Consider the following 19,688-nt stretch of genomic DNA (forward strand, 5'->3'; position numbering starts at 1 on the left):
AGTGCCTTATGCTTTAGTATCTTGCCTTGGTCATCTCCTAAAATGTTGCTGTCAGAATGCCTGCCTCATGGGCTGTATTTTTCAAGAATGGCTGTGATTCCCTTCTTCCATATTTTATACCTTTTAGTGGTTTTGTTGCCACGGAGAGGGGGCTGGGAGAGAAGTGCCTCTTGTCACTGGGCAAATGTTTCGGAAAAAAATGAAGCAAGGTTGAAATTAATTGGCATAGCTTTTTAGATATTTCTTGAATCATTCCTATGGAAAATGGAATAGGTTTTTCTGCATTTTTGCCCGTGCGTCATGTCAGGCTTCTGCAGCCACGATTGTCTGTGGGGAGGTGGGAAGAAGATCTGACTTAAGTCTAGGCACAGAGCAAGGGTACTTTGCGGGTTCTTCATGCTCACGAGGAAGGAAAGGCAGGGAATGGGGGCAGGGAGCTTCTACTCACCAGTTTTCCCAATTCCTGCCTTCTGTGACCAGAGTGGTAAAGAACCTACAGTGGGAGGACAGTTAACTCTAATGGCCTTTCGAGAATCTTTATTATCTGCATTTATGGCCTGGTTTGCGGGTGGAGGTCAGAAGGTCTAATCTGGCATATTTATTAACAGAACCAATTTCCCCACATTCATGGAACGTTCTCTCTAAATGCATTACAAAAAAATATTTGGAATTATCAAACTAGCTCATTTATGACCAAGATAGATACAGAGAATATCTTAAAATAGTCTTCACTCATTTTTAAAGAAGGGGATACTACAAATACTTCTGACTTTGTGAAAGTGCTTACCTTGCAAATTCCATGATTGTCCATTGCATAAAGAAGCACAACATCACCATGAATTCAGAAACACTGACATATAAAAAACCTGCTTCTGCTGCCATGTTCTTTCACTTTCAAACTTGAAGCCAAGAGCCAGTTCTTTAAAAGGCTTGTCTATGTAGGTGAAATAATTTTCCCTTGATACTGGCTGTTTTGCAATATTATGCTTACTACATTTGACTTTCTCACATTTAAAAACTAATAAACTACATAAACATAAAAGTGCTAAGTGTTAAAACCAACACCTCTTAGGAGTTTGTTCTTAATAAGCTTATGTAATTAACACCTTGAATTATATATTCCATTTGTTTCTTTTGAAACCATACAAAGAGAACAGGATGATACACATACAGAAGGCACTGGCATGGTTAATATTGGCTTTTTAAATTATGATGAAGTCATGGGTGTTTTAGAAATTAAACCTTGCCAGTTACTTTTAAGTCTGAGAACTGAAGAGCCGATCCATTACCTAGAGAAAAATAAATCAGAGCATAAAGCAACATATAAATTGTTTGTATTTCTCTTCCCAAGGGCCTGAGCATAGTGCCTGGCACAGTGCTTGTTGATTGATATTTTTATTTATTCTATTCATTCTTTGATCCAGTAAATTTATACTGGGATTCTTCTAGGCACTGTCCTAAGCACTGAACAGTGAACAAAACTTAAAAAAATCTCTGCCTGTATGGATCTTATACTTTAGTTGGGGAAGAGGACTAAAACAGACATGAGTTATATGCAGACTAGTTTAGATGATGATAAGTGGTGGGGGGGGTAGAGAGCGAGACAGAGGTTGGGATCAGAGACTGTGTGTCTGAGATGCGGGTTGCCATTGTAGATAGGGCACGCTTGGGAAGCAGGTAGTTGAGTCACCTCTGTGGCAGGTGAGGGAAGAGCAGTGTGGGCAGAGGGAAAAGCATGTTCCAAGGCTGGGCTAGCTGGTGGGTTTTGGAGTGTTGGAGGAGAAGCAAGGTAGCCTGTGTGGCCAGGCAATGAGCCGGAGAGGCTCCAGATGGGGCACAAGAGAGAAGTAGGGGTGGGTATAAATGCGGTTCATGTGGGGCAGACTTTCAGTTCATGGGGGGCAGACTGCAGCCTTTACTCTGAGGGGCTAGAGTCCAACTAAGGCTTTTGAGCAGAAGGGCTGAGGCTCTGACTTGGGTACAAACAGGATGTCTCCGATGCTGTGTGTAGAGGGTGCCCGAGGTGAAGGGGAGGCAGCCAGGTGTTTCATTTCCCAGTATGAAATAGAGCTGTTGAATTGTGCTTTTTGCCAAGGGAAAAACGCAGCCCATCCTGACAGAGTCAGCATGCAAGGCAACAACTAGGGGACCCTTTAAGAGACTTGCTAGTACACTTTTTTTCTTGCAGGCTTTTCCCCCACAATGTGGGAAACAATTAAAATAAAAATTTATCTTCTCCACATCACAGAGAAAAAAGTGAAATTGCTCTTTTTTATAGAGCAATTGAGAAGCATAAAAAAGTTTGGGTAGGTGGTAGACATGTGACTAGTCTATAAATTTAGGAGCTTGGCTAGGAAGGAGGGGACCGTGTTCCAGCAAACACTGACCTGTAAAACTGTTAAAAGTAACAAGACTTGGCTGATAAGTACGTAAAAATGTTCATTCTTCAGTAGAAGTGAATCACTCTTTAAGAAAAATTATATGTTAGAAATTTAAACATTAGATGTTATGAAAAAGGCAGTGGTGATGTTATTAAATTCTCAGCTTGTGAGCATGTTGGAAAAACGAACATTTTCATTCTAGTGATAAGTGGCTTGGTAGAATGATGTGAATTCATCATAGGTGGAGCTTTTTTTTTTTTTTCTTTTAGGCATAAGATGCCTGTCAAGGTTACGTTGTAACTCTGTATAGAATGTGGTACATAGCAAATAAGTTTTCACTCTCAATTTCCAAGATGTTTTTAATCTATGAGTAAGAGGAGATCCATGTGCTAAGGATGCTTTTTTAGAGATCTTTCACATTATATTCTTGGCAAATATGAAAGTCTCTTATGATGAAAATTGAGATCATCTTGAGAGGAAATGATGTAGTTAGGAAAGAACTTTGCTTCCCAGAGAGTTGAAATAAAAGTATGGCCTTCATGTCCTGTACTATTTTCTATGGTTACATCCATAGATGGACACCGAGATACAGATACAGATAATACTCAGCTATATGCTTGGGACAAGAAGAGTAGTTTTGTGCACTGAATTCTCTAAATTTGTTTTTTCCTATATAGATTACAGGTCAGAATGTGCACAGGATAAAGCCAGTGGATTTCTCGTTTACCCCACATTCACAGGGGGCTTTTGAGTTCCTAAATGAAGTCCTCAGAGCACTGAGTGTTGTTGTGAGCGTCCTTGAGATCAAGGGGATGGACCAAAGAGCAGACGTTGTGGAAGCTAGGTCTTGAAATGTGCCGGAGGAGGGTTAGGTGTGCGGTAAAGAGTTGTTTTTGGATTACTTGAAGTTTTTCCAGGGCAGTGGGTGAACTGGTTTCTCCCTGACTTTGGAAAGAAACCACCCAGTTGGTGTCATGTGAACGAAGGGCCCTAAAATAGCCTACATTGTGTAGGAGCAGATAGGTTACCGTTCGACTCATTATAGTTCATTCCCAGAAAGGGAACATGCTTGCTTCCTTGGCCACAGCGTCACTCTTGTATGTGTTCTCTGACATCGCCTGACCCAGCAGCATTCCAGGTGTGTTTTCCTCCTGGTCTCCCCCATAGGGATTGAATGGGGAGGAATCAACCAGGATATGTTCCTCGTGTATTCAGGGCCTTTTTATATAGTCCTTACAAAACACTTACCTTTTCTCTAAGCATATGAGGAGAATTTAAAACCTTAGTGACCTTAAGGGGCACCTGGGCTCAGTGGTTGAGCGTCTTCCTTTGGCTCAGATCATGATCCTGGGGTCCTGGAATCAAGTCCCGCATCGGGTTCCCTGCAGGGAGCCTGCTTCTCCCTCTGCCTATGTCTCTGCCTCTCTGTGTGTCTCTCATGAATAAATAAATAAAATCTTTTTTTTTTTTTTGAAGACCTTAGTGACCTTGAGCCCATGGCCCCAAGGAGCTTTCCCCCATTAATCTTTTTGGTGTAAGAATCTTCCACTGGATTCCAACAAGATCCATGCCCATCAACAGGTTAAGAATTAACAGCAGTAAGTGGAAATTATTAGAAATCAATTCTGCAGATGAAGAATCCTCTACCTGGGTTTCCTTCTTTTGCTCTCCCACCTCCTGTGCTCCAACACCTTTGCACCAATTCTTTAGCCACCTAGGTAGCTTTTCCTCTTGGAACAGGTGAGGCTGTCTGTCTCTCCTGACTCAGACACATTGCATTTGTGGTCCCTTCTGCTTGAAAACATATTCCCCACCCCTTCACCTAGTTTTTCTTTCTTTTTTTTTTTTTAAAATTTTGTTGTTGTTGTTGTTGTTTATGATAGTCAGAGAGAGAGAGAGGGAGAGGCAGAGACACAGGCAGAGGGAGAAGCAGGCTCCATGCACCAGGAGCCCGACGCGGGACTCGATCCTGAGGATCGCGCCCTGGGCCAAAGGCAGGCGCCAAACCGCTGTGCCACCCAGGGATCCCCTTCACCTAGTTTTTCATTTGTTGTTATTTCAAATAATGTATTTCATATTTGAATATCTCACTCTCTAGACTCAGTTACTGCTCTAAAGTTGGTGAGGACAGAATCTGAGACTAAAAGCTCATCATTATATATGAAAATACTGAATGGATCTTAGGGGGACCCTCAGGAAGTGAGGAAATCAGTTCTCTTGGCTTCCAATCCTTCCATCCTTCCTTCCTTTCTGCTTCTGATAAGACACTTCTTAGGTAATTGCTAAATATCTATTTTGATGGTGTTAAGTGCTGAGGTTACAAAAATGAGTAAGACCCAGCTCTAGCTATCAAGGACTTTGGAGTCTCCTTGGGATAACAATCATGTAAATAAGTAAAAGTCACTTTTTAAGGATGCCTTAAAATAGAAACAGAAAGTTTCAAATCTATACCAAATAGAAAATTTCAAATCTATACCAAAGTAGCATATGGGGATTTAAAGAATCCCCGTATTTCCAAACTACCATTTATCAGTTGTGGCCAATCTTGTTTCGTCTATACCAGACCCCCACGTCTTCCCCCTCCCCCCATGACTTTGAAGCAGATTGCAGACATCAGATCATTCTATTTGTAGGTAAAATGTATGATTTACAGTAATGCAGTGGGAAGTTCACATGACATGCAAAGTCCATTGTGAAGCATAGGCTGCTGTCTGTAGGGCGAGTAGGGCGAAAAAAGATGTTCCAAGCAGAAGAAACACCATGGAGGAGCAGGGATGTTATAGTGCTGCATGTACTAGTTTGGTCTGGTCAAAACTGGTATATGGATGGGGAGGTGGAGCCATGGAGCAGGTCTAGAAAGGCAGACAGTCCAGATAAAAAGGCCCTTGTATTATATACAACAGACTGACTTTGTCAAGTCCTCACTGGGAGACATTAACAGTTTTCAAGATCTATATTTTAAAAGTTACAGTGGGCATGGGACATAGAGAAGATTGTAAGTGAGATGAGGTTGGAGGGAGTGTGAGTAGTTGGAAAGTTTTGTCCACCACTTGAAACACTGCTAGGGTTAGGATGGAGGAATATTTTGAGACACTTGAGACATGGAGAGATATTAGGGATGTTATACTAGCATTGACTTATTTATGACACATTAGTAATAAGTTATATTAGACATAGTGACCTCTTTGGGGTAAGTGAATGACTCCTCAGAGTCTGGTGTGGGTAGAACTGGTTGAGGTTAATCTTTGGAACACTGGAATCCAGAATGAAAGTTTGGGGAGTTGGAGAGTTCATAATACCTAGGAAGAGGAGGCATAGGCATTTGTCTGCAGCTAAGGAGGTGGAGAAAGAGTTTTGAGAGTTAGCAAAGTATAAGTTAGAGGTATCCAAGTATTTCAGTACGGGTCATCTGGTCAGTGTCCTGAGGATTGCTGACCATCTGAATTTTTATTCATAACACTATTTAGGCAATACCTACCAGTTCTTAAAAATGTGGAACTTTGGGAGCATCACCAAAAAATAATTAATCAACACTGCTTCTGTAACAGTGAATGGTTATGAGCATGAATCCTGTTGTTAGTTTTGATCAGGTCACCAGGACTTCCAAATCTCTCTTAGCCTGCCTCAAGGAAATCAGCCATGGTGGTCAAGTCCAGTTCTGATTCCATGTGTTATCACCCTTCTAACTCTCAGCTTAAGCCATGACAGAATATAATTTTATTAAAACATGACAAACTCAAATATTGTACAAAGTTTAACAACCAGAAATTTCAGGATTGTTTTGAGACTAATATATTCATTTCCAAATTTCTAGGAAATTAAAGATCATTTCATCCCTCCCCCCGCCCCCCCGCAGATCATTGTTAGCCAAATGCTTGAGAATGCTCATATCCTCATGATTATGTGCCAGAGGCAGCCAGAGAAAGTGCTAAGTGTGATTCATACTCCTCAAAATCTGCAAATATGGTCAGAAATTGTGACTTCATTTCCACCAAACTAGCTCGTTCATTGCCACCCAACCAGCTCACTCTGCTGTTCTTTCCAAATCTGTGATTCTATTAAGCTCAGGGCAATTTAGAAATGAGAAATGAGTTTAGTCTGAAATTGCCATCTGCTAATTCCACATGTCCATTTTGAGTGTGAATCTGTACTTGAATTTTTTTGAATTGTCAACGTTCCAGTCCTTTCCCTTCATTTTCAAGTTCTGAAGCTTCCTGTGAAATGTTCTTTTGAGCCATTGATAGATAGCTCAACAAATTGGATCTTTCAGAGCCTTTAATTCCAAAAACACCTTACGTTAAGTGCACAATCTAATAAACCCCTCCAACATGTTTCTATGACTTAACCATATGACTACATTAAAATAAAGACCATACTTTACGTTTTATTAATAATAAGCATTCATGTTTCTTGATTTTATATTGTATACATGGCACCTAACATAGCACCTGGAGTGTCATAGATGTTCAATAAATATTATTTGAATTAATGAAATATGCTACTAGGTGTTGATCGGAGAACATATTAATTTTCTAGCCTTGGTCAATTCTTCATCATACCTGTCGGTTAATGTGGTGTCAGAGATTCCACCCCCCCCACCCCCCACCCCCCCGCCGGAGGAATGCAGAGGAGGACTTTGTTTTATCCCATTTTATCATAGCCAAACCCCTCTGTGGTCAGGAAACTGAATTTTCATACTTTTCAAATTGCTTCTGAGCTGATAATTAGAGGTTACTAGTTTGTGCATGAGATTCTGGTAATCACGTTTTTTGCTAAAAATCTCAAAGCCTTTCATACCTTCAGGTCAAGCAGGCTGCACTGGGCCTGAGGGAGGAAGATGCATATTTCTGCTGTGCTTTTAAATCTATCCAACCACTGATGACATTTCCCCAAGAAACCTGGGAGGATGGCAAGAGAAAAATGCAGGGAAAGCCTTGGGGAAGCATCTGCTTGTAGGGGTGACCTGAGGAGGAAAGTTTGAGGTCCGGAAGGAGGCCCATCACCCAGTTACCTCATCCCCCTACCCACCTCCCCTTCTGCAACTCTTTGTTTCCCAGAGGTAGGAATCTCTCATGGTTGGTCTCCCTCTCTAATTTTGCCCCACTCAGTTTCCCTCCTTTCCCTTATAATCCCTTTCACTATTTCTTATATATTCCATGTATGAGAGAAACCATATGATGATTTCCTTCACCGATTTGACTTATTTCACTCAGCATAATACCCTCCAGTTCCATCCACATTGAAGGAAATGGTGGGTATTCGTCCTTTCTGATGGCTGAGTAATATTCCATTGTATATAGACCACATCTTCTTTATCCATTCATCTGTCGAAGGACATCAAGGCTCCTTCCAGTTTGGCTATTGTGTACATTGCTGTTAGGAACATTGGGTTGCAGGTGTCCTGGCGTTTCACTACATCTGTATCTTTGGGGTAAATACCCAGTAGTGCAATTGCTGGGTCGTAGGGCAGCTCTATTTTTAACTTCTTGAGGAATCTCCACAGAGTTTTCCAGAGTGGCTGTACCAGTTCACATTCCCACCAACAGTGCAAGAGGGTTCCCCTTTCTCCACATCCTCTCCAACATTTGCTGTTTCCTGTCTTGTTAATTTTAGCCATTCTCACAATATCTCATTGTGGTCTTGATTTGTATTTCCCTGATGGCAAGTGATATGGAGCATGTTTTCATGTGCTTGTTGGCCATGTCTATGTCTTCTTTGGAGAAATATCTGTTCATGTCTTCTGCCCATTTCATGACTGGATTGTTTGTTTCTTGGGTGTTGAGTTTGATAAGTTCTGTATAGATCTTGGATACTAGCCCTTTATCTGATAGGTCATTTGCAAATATCTTCTCCCATTCGGTAGGTTGTCTTTTAGTTTTGTTGTTTCCTTTGCTGTAGCAGCCATATTTTTTAGACTGAAGGTTGATGGTAGGTGACAGGTATTGTGGCAGCTCCCATGTGGTATCACTGATCCACTCCTACCTTACCTTGTTGGCATGAGGTGGCACCTGGACCCGCAGCAAGTCCAGGTCCTGCCAGATCTTCATCTTCTGGGATTCTTGAGCCAAGTGTGTGTGTGTAGATCTATCATAAAGAGTTCTAGCTTCAGAGGTCACCCCGAGCACCAGGGCTTCGGTTAATGAGAAACAGATACAGATTTTAGTTGTCTCTGGGTGGTTTCAGTGTTCTTGTGAAATCAGTTTTGTGGCTGCTATTTCACACCTAGCTTCTTTCATAACTGCCAGTCTGGTAGTACTGACTTTGGACTCAGTACTAGACACAGAGGTAGCAGCCTGTATAGACTGTTTCACCAGCTTGCAATCACCATGGCAGTTGCTTCTCTGATCCATGCTTGACCCATAGAGCCCTAATGGGTCATGATCTGCTAGGTGAATACCACTGCACTTACTTATTCATTTGGGAATAGGAAAGAATTTAGAACTTTTTTGTTTATACTTGTGTTTATCTCATTTAAAGTGCATAATTCTGTATGCATTTTTAATGTACATAGATATAATTTATATTAGTAAGTACTTATAATTATAGGTAGATCTAATACATATTTATAAATAATTATATCAAGGAAGTTCCATGCCCCAGTTTTTGTTGTTTGTTTTTGTTTTTGTGCCTTGTGTCTGTGTGTTTTGTGCTGTTTGTTTTTTGGATGTTTTTTTGTTGTTGAGAGAGTGCTGGGAAGGAGGGAGTGGTCGGTGCTGCCTGTCCCAGGGATCTTCCTCCTTCAGGAGCAGATTTATGTTAATCTGAGATCTCCATGTTGCAGAATAGTGAGGGCTTTGGGCATCAAGGTCATATTTGGCAAAGGAAGAATTAGACATAGGGCCTGGCAAGTTCTGGGTGTTTTTGGAGAGGGGGAGTGGAAGATGTGAGGTCAGCCATCCAGCCACCTGCCCCATGGGTGTGCCCCCAGGGAGGGCTCTTTGGTCACCACCAGCATGATCTAATATTGTCCTTTTAGTGTGTATTTTTGGTTGTCATGTGCAAAAAACTTTTTTCCTTAGACAAACTGTATTCCAGCTCCAAACATCTTGCAGAGATTCTGGGAGTGATATTTGAGATCATTATCTCTTCAGTGAATTTCTCTATCATAACATGGCAGGATGGGATAACAGAGCGGGTGCAAACAGTGACATTGTTAGGAGTGAGTTGGACAGTTAGTAGTCAGGGCCGGGGTCCCCAACAAGAAAATAGGGAGCCAGGACAGCTAAGATAAAACAGCACTGACATCCTGTTTTGCAGCTTAGATAGGAGCACTCTAGCATTCTGTTTTACAGCCTTTGCAGAAGTGACTTCTGCATAAAATAAGACAATTGACCACAAGGCACTTGTCCCTATTGTGGGAAGGGGGCAGTTAAGACATATGCCCTCCGATGTCAGCATAAAAGACCATCAGCATGTGGACACGAACCTAATAGGGAGACAGATACGTGACCAAAGCCCAGATTGGCACAACTTGGCACACCTGATTGCTGAAGGTAGTTCCGCAAAAGAGCTCATACAACCTGCTACATTTAGAAACTCCGGGGCAACCCTCCCTCTCCGGGAGCTTTATACTATTGCTCAATCAACTTTGCTTTGCTGCCCACCACTCTTCATCTGGTCCACCTCATCATTCTTCGAAGCGGTGTTACCCAGAACCACGGGCAGTAAAGACAGAGAAATCCTGCAACAACATCTCAGAGATGCGGTGAGGCTGAACAAGGAAACAGAATTAACGTCTTTTTTATGGTAGTAGCAGTTTCACCTGAAAGGTTGCTGAAAGTGTTTATCACCTCAAAATCTTTAAAGAAGCTAATTAAGAATGAAAACGCATTGTGAAGTCATTCAAGAAATCAGGCTTCATGATTTCTTTCAGTGGATTTAGCCTGTAGGGAACTGATATACTGATAGAGCTCCATCCCTCTCAAAACAACAGGTAGCAATGTAAATATAACGTATAATTTATATTATGCAAAATATATATGTATTTCTTATAGACAAAGAAGGTGGAGACACACTAAATAAATGAGCCAGGAGACTGTTCTCTTTCTTCCCCTCAACTTTGGGGATTCAGAGCAACACATGGAGTTTTCCCTTGGGGCTCTGTCTTTACAGATACATAAAATAGCAGGACCACAAGTTCATTTGCATTCATTTGCATGTGATCTGCATACAGCTATACAGATTACATTGTATTTCCTGGTGTTTTCAGGACTTTTTTCTTTTTTTCTCCCTTAAAGACTGTCAAGATAATCTGAACCATAAATGACATCTGGGAAAGAAAAGAGCAAAAATAACAGAAGTTAATGATACAAATGCTTTGTTTTCCTAGTACTTTTAGTTTTCACATTTCTCAGAGACAGAAGTACATTGGGATAAATACCAGAAATACTGTTAAATCAGTTGTTGAGAGAACAGTGCTGTTTCTTTTCTCCTTAATTGCAGCAGCAGTCTACCTGATGTGAATTGTTTGGTACAAATGCCCCTTATCTCTATATTTTTATGTTGGTTGTATAAAAGAGGAGTGTTTGGTAGAAATGCATGCTATGGCTTCTTGGGAAGATTACACAATATTTGTCTTCCGTTGACCTGCTATTGGGAGTGAAACTACAGATTTAATTTAAAGCCATACCAAGTGAAGTGGATGGCCGTATGGAAAGATGCTGTGACCTGATTTGGTAAAAAGGAAAAGGAAAGAGAACTTGAATTTGCATGGATTATACTCTTTTTTTTTTTTTAAGATGAAGATGTAAAAATTCTTATAAAAAGATCATGTGGCACAAAATTTCACAATTCACTTAAAAAAAATCTTTGAGGAAATAAGATCTCCCCCTTGTTCCTAAACTTGAACCCATATTGCTTCAGCCTGATGCGTGAGAACCAAAGGTGGAAAATAAGAAGTGAAACAAATAAGGCAAGTAATCACTCTAAGGCTGAAACTGTGAACACCTTAAAAGAAAAATAAGTTTAAAAAGGAATCCATTTCAGAGTTTTAATAATTGTATTTAGAGAGAGTTTAAAGTTGTAGTCAAAGGTTTATTTTGTAATAACATCAGTGCCTCTTGAAATTAGCATTGTGGAGTGTTGAGTCAGACACAAACTTCACATCTCAAAAAGAGAGATGAGCGAGATGTGGTGCTATTAGACATCGGCTACATTATTTGAATTCCCTGCAGACTACTTTTGCAAACATTTCTGGTAGAAGTGAATGTTTTTACTGAATAGGACTGTGCTATCTCAAGTAGGAACAGGTTGGACAGAAATGGTGTGGAGGTTTCCAGATAGTCCTGAAAGAGCATAGATTTTGAGAGGATAAAGAGAAAATCATCTTGTGGTTCATTGATTCCATTTGATGGGGATGAGCAGGATTCCTTTCTGGATATGGTAGACGAGCTACTTTTTAAAAACACATTCTTTTATTTTTTTGCCCTTCTTGGCATTTAAATCATCAAGACTGATGGAAGTGGAAATTTGGGGACTTATTGCACATCTGGAAGGTGACTTGGGAAAACAGAGGCGGCTATGCCACCCTGTGGTAAATTATTGTTTGCTGAGTGCCAAGTAAGGAGTGGATAATGCAGCATGTTGCAGGGTGTGAAGCATTTTCTGCCTTTGGCCTGCGTTAAGTTGAAGAGTTACCTATTTTTGTGTGTGTGAGCCAGAGATATATTTTCCAGGACCCCAAGTTACTGCAGAATTTTGGGTGATTTGGACTGAAAAATAGGGACTTCAACTTTTTTTACTAGTGGCAAAAAACATTTGATCAGCAAGTCTGGAAACTTGAGAACCAAACAGTTGGTTTTGAAAGTGTTGCTAGGAAAAAGGGGAGAAGGTAATTTGAATAAAGCTATCTAAATAATTGAGAGTTATTTTGGAGTGGACTTGATTAACCCAAGAAGACAGTTGATTGTGTTAAGTTGTATACTTTGGCTGATGCTTTTGGGGAAGCTAGAATTCAAGATTGGCATGCCTTGGCTAAAACAGTACAGTTCTTAGTGCCTCTATGAAAGAGACAGAGGGGTTTCCATTTTTAAAAAAATGTTATTTATTTATTCATGAGAGAATGAGAGAGAGAGAGAGAGAGAGAGGAGAGAGGCAGAAACAAAGGCAGTGGGAGAAGTACCCTGGGATCAGGCCCTGAGCCTAAGGCAGATGCTCAACCACTGAGCCACCCAGGTGCCTCGAGGGATTTCCATTTAAGAACAGCAAGCCTAGGAAAGTACGGAGCTACACGGTGTAAGGCCTCTAACAGATTCACCCCAGTATTAGAAGATGTGGGTTTTGTATTGGGTCAGAAGTCGCAGGCATGTTTCCCTTCCTGAATGGATGAAGGTAGACATTTCTGGCTGAAGATAGGATAGCATCATATTCTCGAGAGACTGGACACAGTCCTGAAGGGCCCAGGAACTTCCAGGGGCCCCAGCAGTTGGGGACAGTGGCAGGATCCAGGCAGTCACTCATAAAAGTGGGTTCTCAGGGTGATGTGGCTGCCAGCCCTGTTCCCTCCACCTTCCAACACACACATGGAAGGGAGCACCGTGGTCTTTTCCAGTATATACCGAAGGGCGAGGACTAAGGAAACCCGAGGCTCTTGAAGAGAAGGCGGCCGGGGAGGATTTTGTTTCTGTGAGGCTTGAACCATAAGCAAACGAGCTAGGTTAACAGGCTGCTGCTGGGCAGCTGTGGGCACAAGCCCTCGGCTCAGGGGGCACCGCGCTCTCCTCACAGTCCTGGCTGTGCTCGCAGCTGGTGTTCAGAACTCAGTTCTCATGGTGCTGGGGCTGAGGTGGGTGAGTGGGAGAGAGCCCGTGCTGAGTGCCAGGTGAGGTGCTGCCGTCGGAAGCTGCTGGTTGCCCTTCTGGCTGCCCTGGGCCTCCCAGTCTGCGGGCCTGCGCTCCTTCCTCAGCGGGCAGGACGGGGAGCAGATGTGAAGTGAGGGGCCCTGAGATCTGGGCTGGCAAGCTGGGGCTTTATTTTGTCACCTGGGTGATAGGTGATTCTCAGAAGAAGGAGAGACTGTCAGCTCTGTTTAGCAAGGTCACTTCGGTGGCTGGGTTGATGGCAGAGTAGGCCCAAGTGGGGAAACGGATGGGAAGACTTGTCAGGAGGTTGTGGCTTTTCATGCTGTGGCCCCCAGGGTACATGGTGTTGAGTTGAGGCGAGTCAGGGCAAACCTTGGGATCATGATTTGATTTATCATGTTGTATTACAGGAACATCACCTTAAGATATTCTGGTCTGGCTCCCTCCCTCCACAGTGGTTCTGGTTTCAGGCACTTTACTGACAGCAGTACAGCCAAAACCAGCAGGCTGACCACCCCTGGGCCTTTCCTCAGAGGCTCAGCAGCAGATTGCTTACCTTGACCGATGTTACTTCCCTACTGGAAACTTGACAATAAACCTATTGAAGAGGAGGCTAGGCTCCCAGCTCCTCTACTGTGTCCATCCAGCCTCCTGACTGAGACAGACAGATAGACCGACAGACTGGGGAATAACTTTTGCCCAGACATGTTCAGATACTCAAACATCTTATGGGTCTTGTAAGAGTGCCTCTCGCCCCTAGCTCTGCAATGGGGGCTTGGAAGCAGTTACCAAAAAGGGAACATTTTACTGATGGGAGAGGAGGAGTTGTTTTGTTTTGTTTTGTTTCTTTTCCTAGGAAATCATTTCTTTCCATTTCTGTTTCTCCTGTCCATTGGTTGCATAAAATCAGTGAACGCAGGCCTTGGCTAGGGATTGCTTTGACCCAGGCCTCTTGACAAGGCCTGAAGAGGGTCTTTAGCAGAAAGGCTTCTGAAGAACTCTTAATTCCCAAACCCCACTTACATCTGAGTGTGTTTTGCAGATTCAGACAAGTGTTGCTGTGTGATGTGATAGTGCTGTGGTCTGTAAAATGGAAACCTTCTAGACTCTGATAAAAGTTGTGTTCCTTTGGTTGTCTTGGTAGGGCCATTTATTTATACCAAAGAAAGGACATTTGGGGGATATTAAAAGGATCAGGGGAAATGTTTCTATGAATGAATGAATGAATGAATGAATGAACAAATAGAAGAAATGGCATAATTTACAAACGCATGCAGCATTTGTCCTCCCATATGTATATGTTCAGACATGCATTTAGGCATCAGTTCCCCTAAGGGAAGACTATAGTCTGAAACATTATCTTGCACTGAATAGGAGTAGTTAAATAAGTTTCAAGTGCTTTCTGTGTGCCATTACTTCTCACTGTGAGATAGGTACTATGCTGTCCCAGTGATCCCAGAGATTAGGATATCTGCCTCGGGCCATGGGATTGTAAATGGCAGTAGAGCTGAGTGTAAACCCAGGATGGGGGGATCCAGAGCAGCTTCTGGGGCGACAGACATGCTTCCTCTTTAGGTGAATTTGTCACGTGTACTCTTCTTGCATGTTATTCCTATTTCTTGGAATAATTCAAGGAATAGGGTTGTCTTTTCAGAGGTCTCATGGGAGGGCATGGCCCAAGTGTGTCTCAGATGCAGGATTTCAGTGGTCCTCGATTCTCTGGTTCCCGTCAGAATTTCTGGGAGTGGTGTCCTGGTATCAGAATTTCTCAAAACTTCCCAGGAGGTTCTGGTGCAGTCACTGATTGGGCTTTCAGGAGCCTCTTACCTGCTGAGTGCCTTTTCTGAAGGCTCTCTCCTGGGGCTTTCTTAGCCCTGATGGGCAGGCAGAGGTGTGGATACAAGACCATGACTTTGGTACCAGGCAGTCCTATGTTGGAGGCCTGGCTTCTTTACTTGTTAGCCCTAGGACACTTGGGCAGGCAGTCACTCAACTTCTTTGACCTATAGTTTGTTCACTTGTACAATAGGTCTTGTGTCCAATGGGTATCCTGAGGATTAGGAGGTGTCACACACAGAAGTTAGCCTGGCACATGCTCGCCATTTAATGACCACCAGCTATTAGTGTAAATGCTGTGGAGAGGGAGAACCAAAAGCAGTGGGTTTCTCTACAGGTGGACTGACTGTCTTTGTTCTTTTCCTGTTTCTTCCTGTTGCCCGCCTCGCCCCCAGGATGGCTCCCTGGGCAACATCGATGACCTGGCACAGCAATATGCAGATTATTACAACACCTGCTTCTCTGATGTGTGTGAGAGGATGGAGGAGCTCCGCAAACGACGGGTTTCCCAGGACCTGGATGTGGTGAGTGGGTGGTACTGGGAATATGCTTCTGCCTGGCGGGGCTGTTCGTGTCCTGCTCCTGATCCAGCACTCCCCCCCAGGCCTTCTAGCAGTCCTGGTCCTGCCAGGAGTATCTCTCTGTAAGCTGCTGTGCTAAATTGGGGTGCAAAGTTCAGGTCTCAAAGGATTAATCATCTAGCTCTCTGGTCATCAGAAGGAATGAGTATTGGCTAGGATGGTATGACCAAATACTTGTATTCGGTGAAACACTAGATTTTATTTTTTAACTTAAGTGAAAAAAATGTTTTCACTGTTAGCCAGTGTATAGTATATTTTTATGGATTCTAACTGCAAATAATGTCTAGGTTAATCCTTTTTTCTTTCTTCCTTTTTTTTTTTCTTTCTTTCTCTTTTTCTTTCAAAAACAAAATAAAATGTAAAGAAGCTAGAAACCACCCTAATCTCTCACCTGGTAATTACCATATTGGTATTTTAGCAGCCCTCCTCAGTGTTTCTCAGCATTTTTTCATTAGCAATATAATTCTTGCTTTTTTACTAAATATTTTATTATAGTTCTTCCATGTCATTTAAGAGCTCTTCATAATCACCATTTTACATGACTCCATTCTTGCACTTAGGTGTTGAAATTCGTTTGGCTGTTTCTTTAAGACCATTATGTAGGATTAGTGCAGTATTTGAACTTGCATGTGATAAATAGTAAATAAATAATTTAGGCCTGTCTCTCTCTGTAATCTGTATATATACTAATATTTCCATGTTGTGTATTTGCTACAGAAAAACTTACTGAAATTTCTGCATTTATAAATTTAAATTTTCATTACATATTCTATTTGGATTCATTCTGGTTCAGTGCTTTTCAAATTGTTTTATTTCACTGTGGTCACCTCAAGACCCCTTCAGGAATGTCTTCTCATCCAGACCAACTCCTTTTTGACCATCTTTTATATTTTGGGGTTAGGGTGGGGGAGGGGCCGCATGGATCTCTTTTGCATAAGCCTCTCTGCCTTTAAAAACAGTTTGAAAACTGCTGATTTCACTGGAATCCTTATTTATTTATTTATTTCCATAAATCTGCTTAGGATAGGAATAAAAGAAAAAGCAATAATTAAGAAACTTGGAACAAAGAGTTCTTTTATTAAAACCCTTTTTATGTTATAAAGGACCTATTATATAACAGAGCTACCAACTAGTTTAGGCACCTCTGTTATTCTACAACTGGACATGCTTCACTTCTACAGTAAGACTGGCATTCCTATGTGCTTTAATTTCTTTCCTTAACTCAACCTAAGTGAAGATTCCTTAGGTCAGGAGTAACAGTGTATCATGACTGTCAGATGATTATTGATTCTCTTTCCTTTTGTTGGTTGCCTGAGCAGTTGTCAGTGGTGGGAGTTAGTACAATTGAGTTGATTGAGGTTGAAAAGCATCGGTTGGGGGCTGGGAGCCATCATCCCGGAGCCTAACATGGTCGCCCAGGCAGGCATGTGGGCCTGTCATTGCCCAGGGCATCTTTCCTATAACTCTGTCATCTGGCAGGTGTGAATGGCAGGGTTGTTTCCTCCTTTTTTAACAAAAGTAACCTCATGTGGCATAAGCCTCCATTGAAATTAATTAGGCTCTCTGATTGGGCGTAGTTAATGAAAAAGGACTTTCCCCCTTTTTTGGTGGGGGCAAGATTGTGGCTGAACAGCAACCTAAAAATTGCACCGAATTCTTGGACGTTGTAATTTTGACCTTGAATGATAGTCTGGTAGCATGCTCTGTGGCTTCCTTGGACATTGTGCCATGTGAGGAAGTGATTGCTGTGGATTGGTAGATGATCCTTGTTGTAACATGCAACTACTCTTCCCAGAATTCTAGCTGGTTAGGAGTTGGGGTTACTGTAATCACCATAAGGTGTTTAGGAACCTTGGAAGGCAGAGTCTGGGTAGGAAAGAAAGCCTGCTTGGCAGTGGGATAAATAACTTCTTCCCACTTAGACAGATGGGCTTAATTTGGTGTGCTCTGTTCCAGAGCAGCAAAAGACAGTCTGGGGAAAAAAAAAACACCACATGAGCTTAATTAGTTCTCATCAAAGGTGCAGGAATGTAGTGGTGGGTAAAATTGATGGGAGCTCATCCGAGCCAGGCAGGAAACTTCGTTCATCCTTTAAACAGTAGTTAGTGAGAAAAGTAAGATCCCAGATGGGCATATTCAGGTTCTCTTTCTATGAAATTCCAGGCAAGTGGGAGAGGTAATGGGGAGCTCTTGAACTGCTGAATGCCAGGTTAGATGCCATGTGTTCCATATGTCATTCACATGGCTCAGAAATCTAGAAGTCCATGTGAGACGTGCTTTAAGGTTATCCAAAATTTATTCAGACCATGTATGCAACACTAGCGACATATTGAAAGTTCCCTCTCATGGTGGTTAGCTCATCACAGATTGAGACCTGATGGGAACTCCTCTTCTTGAAGAGCTGTAACTTGCTGTCCATGATGCTCTCTTCATTGCATTCTTTTATTTTATTGCATATTATTCCACTTGAGGACAAGTAGACAAACTTCTGTGTTCAGCTGTTTGAGCAGCTTTGGGTCTGAGGACCTGCAAGTTCATACTTCCTTTCTGTGTCTGTAAGCAGTCCCAGGAAAGCTGAATCAAGGTGGCTTGGAAAAGAAATAATCCACCAAAAGCAGTAAGAGGAATACAGGAGCCTAAAGCTTTTTTATTTATTTATTTTTTTTAAGAGAGAGAGCATGACAGCAAGGGGTTGAGGGGTAGACTCCTAAGCAGGCTCCACACCCAGCCCAGAGCCAGACACAGAGCTTGATCTCATGTCTCTGAGATCATGATCTGAGCCCAAATCAAGAGTCCAACCCTGAATCTCCTGAGCCACCAGAGGCCCCACCTTAAAGCATTTTATATGGAAAAAAGTAGCATTAGAAAAAAGTAGAAAAAGTCATTCAGAGACGGTCTTGAATACAGAGAGTTTTGAATGATGGGTTGAATCAGTTTATGACTTTATTTCATTTCAAATTCTCGAGGTGAATTTTGGCAATCGAGGGAATATTCTATAGGTAAAATAGATATGTAGATATTTGAGTTTGGCTTTAAAAGTCAAAGAATGTATTGTCTTTAAGAACTAATTATTGTCAGCCAGAGAACAGACCAACCAAAAAGACATTCTGCCCACGCAATGCTTGACTTAACCCTGAAAAATATAAGGTTTTGATAATTATGTTAGTAATTAACTTTCTGGACTGGATATCAAGCTACTTTTCCAGGACCTAATCACCCGGCTCCTGACTAGAATAAAGCACTTCCTTGATAAAGTGTTTTTGGGGCCAGTTAGTTTAGATGAAGGCAACAGAGAGTACAGATGGGTGAACATTCAACAGTATAAACAGGGATTATGATTCACATTTATAACTATGGAGAGAGTTTTTATTCAGCACCAAATGAGCCCTAAAGGAACGGTATGTCTGGACCACAGCCTTTGCCTCTGCTGGGGATTGAGACATGAGTGCTTGTGAACAGCAGGGAAGCTGCCCATATTTCCACACATTTGGCACATCTCTGAGCACTGCATGTTTTTTTGGCTGGGCAAGTCTACATTTGGAAATGATATGGCTTTCCAAGTCCATAATGGGCCCATCTCTGGTGATGCTAAGTCTGACATCTGTCAAAGTGACACGGCGGCCAGGAAAGGGACATAGGCAAGGTGGGAGATTATCACCGGCCGTATCAGCCTCCTTGGCGTCTGTGAGATTTTGAGTCTGCTTGAGTATGGACAGAAAACAAGTGTGTGTGTTGTTGTTACAGTATAGCTATGATGCAGAAGTGCCTAATTACACGGGGACCCTGTTGACAACTTCAGCCAAAGCCTGGCTTGGGATCTGTGCCAAATCATGATCACATCTGTGTGTGTACCAGGACATGGGAGCCTGGGGGAGACTCATGCAGGTCTTTAGGGACCAGGGATGTAAATTAAAATATTGCATATTATAACAGACAAATGTGACATCAAAACCATTGCCGATGGTGTAGGTACAATTCTAGGGTATAACTATTATTCCTTGAAATTTTAATAATTTCACTGCTTCAGATATAATTCTGACCTAATCAGAGGCAGTAAGATTGTATTTATCATGACTAGTGGTGCTTCCTGG

General features: G+C 42.1%; 1 protein-coding gene across 2 annotated transcripts in view; it reads left to right on the forward strand.

Moving 5' to 3' along the window:
• Window positions 1-19,688, forward strand: part of SASH1 (SAM and SH3 domain containing 1) — a 255,510-nt gene that overhangs the window by 89,538 nt on the left and 146,284 nt on the right. For both annotated transcript variants that reach the window (XM_041745577.1, XM_041745576.1), the window contains exon 2: window positions 15,412-15,540. In XM_041745577.1, coding sequence (XP_041601511.1) covers window positions 15,412-15,540 — 129 coding nt within the window. The remainder of the gene's footprint in view (window positions 1-15,411; window positions 15,541-19,688) is intronic.

Source organism: Vulpes lagopus, chromosome 2 (genome assembly GCF_018345385.1).
Source record: "Vulpes lagopus strain Blue_001 chromosome 2, ASM1834538v1, whole genome shotgun sequence".
Taxonomy (NCBI): domain Eukaryota; kingdom Metazoa; phylum Chordata; class Mammalia; order Carnivora; family Canidae; genus Vulpes; species Vulpes lagopus.